This window comes from Bison bison, unplaced genomic scaffold (assembly GCF_000754665.1).
Source record: "Bison bison bison isolate TAMUID 2011002044 unplaced genomic scaffold, Bison_UMD1.0 scf7180017864267, whole genome shotgun sequence".
In the NCBI taxonomy this organism is placed as follows: domain Eukaryota; kingdom Metazoa; phylum Chordata; class Mammalia; order Artiodactyla; family Bovidae; genus Bison; species Bison bison.
The window spans coordinates 1,779,970-1,784,346 of record NW_011494839.1 but is presented as its reverse complement, the minus strand read 5'-3'; the positions used below and the strand labels follow the sequence as shown (position 1 = coordinate 1,784,346).

General features: G+C 37.3%; 1 protein-coding gene across 1 annotated transcript in view; it reads left to right on the top strand.

The window, feature by feature from the left end:
* The window catches only part of MCMDC2 (minichromosome maintenance domain containing 2), a 39,409-nt gene that overhangs the window by 16,546 nt on the left and 18,486 nt on the right, over nt 1–4,377 (top strand). The window contains exon 9 of the mRNA XM_010848460.1: nt 1,938–2,143. Coding sequence (XP_010846762.1) covers nt 1,938–2,143 — 206 coding nt within the window. The remainder of the gene's footprint in view (nt 1–1,937; nt 2,144–4,377) is intronic.

Below are 4,377 nucleotides of genomic sequence, written 5' to 3'. Positions count from 1 at the left end.
TCAGTCCTGAATATTCATTGGAGGGACTGATGCTGAAGCTGAAAGTCCAATACTTTGGCCACCTGATGCAAAGAACTGACTTATTGGAAAAGACCCTGATGCTGGGGAAGATTGAAGGCAGGAAGAGAAGGGGAAGACAGAGTCTGAGATGGCTGGATGGCATCACCAACTCAATGGGCATGCTTTTGAGTAAACTCCAGACATTGGTGATGGACAGGGAGGCCTGGTGTGGTGCAGTCCGTGGGGTTGCAGAGAGTCAGTCACGACTGAGCAACTGAACTGAACTGAACTGAACTCTACTGATGCTGTTAAAGTGGTAGTGCTTTGTTAATTTTATTTTTAAGTATTTGCTTTGAATATATTAGAGATAGCGTTGATTTTTGTATTTGTGTCTTATTCTCTGTGACCTTATATCAGTAGTTCAAAAACTTCCTCAGTTAATTTTGATGATTTGCCAATTTTGAGTCCCATTGTTCCATATGGTTAGGTTCTCAGCCTGCCTGCCTGTTAGAATCATCTAGAAAAATATTTTTTAAAATATTTATGCCTGTGGCTCACCCCCAAAGATTATAATTTATATTGTGTGGAGTATGGCTTAGCATTGGAATTTTTTAAAGACCCCAAGCAATTTTTTTGTTAAAGTATCTTAGAATAATAACCTTTAGGCCCATCTATGTTTTCACAAATGTCAAGATTTCATTGTTTTTATGGCTGAGTAATATTCCATTATATATATGTATATATACACACCACATCTCTCTATCCACTCATCTATTGATGGACACTTAGATTGTTTCTATATCTTGGCTATTGTAAATAATGCTGAAATGAACATGGAGGTGCATATATCTTTTCCAATTAATGTTTTTGTTTTCTTTGGATTAATGCCCAGAAGTGGAATTGCTGGATCATATGATAACTCTGTTGAGGAATTTCCACACTGTTCTCCATAAAAAGCTATATCAATATATATTCCTACCAACAGTGCATAAGGGGTCCCTTTATTCACATTCTTGCCAACAATTGGTTTTTGGGTTTGTGTGTGTTTGTTAACTGTCATTCTGATAGGTGTGTTGTGATATCTCATTGTGTTTTTGATTTGCATTCCCCTAATGATTTTTTACATTGACCATCTTTTCACATGACTGTTGACTCCCCAGGTGATTTTAAAGTGAACTAGGGTTGAGAACTGCTAACCTATAGACTTGCAAATTTTCCTTCTACATCTTACCCATTTTACATATCTTCAAATTAACATCTGAATTCCCTGGAATGACACATATTCTAGACATTTTATAGTGTCTTACCTGTCCATTCTTAAGAGATCTGCTTCACCCTCTTTTGCATTGTATGTGTGTGTCTGGTCATCATAGTAGATCGCACCAGCAAGCTATGATTTCTGCAGCAAGGATTTAAAAGCTAAGCTAAGTTAATCATATTCTTTTCTTATAATTTAAATTTGAGAAATGAAGAGGCTTGAGGCAATTGGCAAAGATATTAGAAAGCAACAGGATGTATCAAGAGTTATGTTGATACATAGGTAGCAGGGGTAGTCATGATGGACTATTTGCAAAACCTAAATGCAGAAGTTTTGAAAAATGAAAGAAAGCAGGGCATCAAAAGAGAAAGCCTTGGTTCAAATGTCATCTCTCTATAGCTTTCTCTGATTTTTTTCCAGGAAGAAATAAATCTTTTATGGATGTCCTCACAGCATTATTTTAGTACTCATCATATCGTATTTTACTTTTTTGTTTTCATCTCTCTAAGGTGTGAGCTTTCCAAGTTGAGGACCAAATCTCATATATGTTTTTATCCCTAGCACTAGTGCTCAATAAACATTAAATCAAATTAAATCTAATTGTATAGCTATTATACATTATGACTTCTGAAAATCAAATATTAAATAGTAGTAATTAATGATTTATTTTTCCCCTTAGGCTTTTGAATTTTAGTATAAGCCTTGTGCCCCGTGGTATACGTCATTCAGTCTCTACTGAAATTTTCCCTACTGTATCCAGGAATAAGTATGGAACTGGAGCAGTTAGCATTCAAGCTGGCAGTGCTTTGCTAGCTAAAGGTGGTATCTGCTTTATAGGAGACTTGGCTTCACACAAAAAAGATAAACTTGAACAGCTCCAGTCAGGTAAACAATATTTCTTCAAATTAATTTTTACCTATTTAACTTTTCCATCAGTGTCATGGAGTTGAGTGTGCTAAATCACTTCAGTCATGTTTGACTCTATGAGACCCTATGGACTGTAGCCCTCCAGGCTTCTCTGTCCACGGGATTCTCCAGGCAAGAATACTAGAGTGGGTTACTGTGCCCTCCTTCAGGGGATCTTCCCGACCCAGTGATCGAACCCAGGTTTCCTGTATTGCAGGCGATTCTTTACCTATCTGAACCACCAGGGAAGCCTAGGACTTACCTAACAATAGAGATTATATTGTACAGGTTTTAGAAATAGAGAAATTATATTAAATGACACTTCTCATTTTACCTTGATAAATAAAAACAGGAATTTAATGTGTAAATGTACTGTTTAAGCCTTTGCTCTCAGTTGTAATACATGAATTTGTATTAGTTAGAGTTAGTTGCTCAGTTGTATACAACTCTTTGTGACCCCATGGACTGTAGCCCACCAGGCTTTGTTCATGGAATTCACCAGGCAAGAATACTGGAGTGGGTTGCCTTGCCTTCCAGATTTATTTCCTCTTCTTGTGTTATTGCACTAGTTAGGACGTTCAAGATGATGTTGAAAAACAGTGGTGAAAAGGAACATCATGATCTTGTCTTGTTCCTGATCTTAATAGGAAAGTTTCAAGTTTCTCACCATCATGTATGATGTCAGTTGTAGGTTTTTTGATGAAGTTCTTTTTCAAGTTGAAGGAGTTCCCTTCTAGTCTTAATCTACTAAGAGTTTTTAAATAAAGGGTGTTGAATTTTACCAAATGCTTTTTCTGCATCTATTGACATGATAATGTGATTTTTCTTCTGTAGCCTGTTAATATTATAGGGATTACATTAATTGACTTTCAAATGTTGAACTAGCTTTGCATACCTAACATAAATTTTACTGGCTGTGATATATACTTATTTTTATACATCATTGAATTAATCTGCAATATTTTGTTGAGAATTTTTGCCTGTGTATTCATAAGAGCTATTGGTCTGTAGTTTTCTTGTTATATCTTTTATCTGATTTTGGTATTAGGATAATGCTATTTGAGCCAGATTTGTAACTAACAAGGATATGGAAAAATAAGTATTGGGCAAAGAAAAGTTAGGACCTTGAATTCCTGGCATGCCAGCAAGCACGTGCAGCAATACACAGGAGACATAGCATATTGCCTCTGCCTGCAAAAATAGACTCACATTCATATGTTCAACTGATTTTTGATCACAACATCAAAACAATGGGGAAAATGGGGAAAGTTTTTTCAACAAATGATGATGGAACATCTGGAAAAGAATTAATATTTGTTCATACCTCACAACTATACACAATAATTACAGATGAATCATAAACCTAGATGTAAAAACTTAAATTATAAGGCTACTAGAAGAAAACATGAGAAATCTTTATGACTTAAGGGTATGTTGTGTGCATGCTCAGTCATATCTGACTCTGTGACCCCATGGACTATAGCTCGCCAAGTTCCTCTGTCCATGGGATTTTGCAGGCAAGAACACTGGCTGCTGCTGCTGCTAAGTCGCTTCAGTTGTGTCCAACTCTGTGCAACCCCACAGACGGCAGCCCATCAGGCTCCTCTGTCCCTGGGATTCTCCAGGCAAAAATACTGGAATGGGTTGCCATTTCCTTCTCCAACGCATGCATGCATGCTAAGTTGCTTCAGTTGTGTCTGACTCTGTGCAACCCCACGGACAGCAGCCCACCAGGCTCCTCTGTCCATGGGATTCTCTAGGCAAGAACACTGGAGTGGGTTGCCATTTCCTTCTCCAGAGGATCTTCCCTATCCAGGGATTGAACCGTGATCTCCTGCACCGCAGGCAGAGTCTTTACCATTTGTGCCACCAGAGTAGGCAAAGATTTTTTGGACAAAACCCAGAAAGCAATTAACAGAAAATAATTGATGAATTGGACTTCATCAAAACTAAAAAGTTATACACATCAAAAGGCCATTTAAAAAGTGAGTAGGCAAATAAAGGAAAAGAAAATAATTGCAATACATATATTTGACATAGGACATATACCTAGAACATAGAAACAATTCCTACAGGTCAGTAATTTAAAAAACAAAATGTATGTGTTAGTCACTCAGTCATGTCCAACTCTTTGTGACCACGTGGACTATATATAGCCCACCAGGTTCCTCTGTCCATGGAATTATCCAGGCAAAAATACTGGAGTGGGTTGC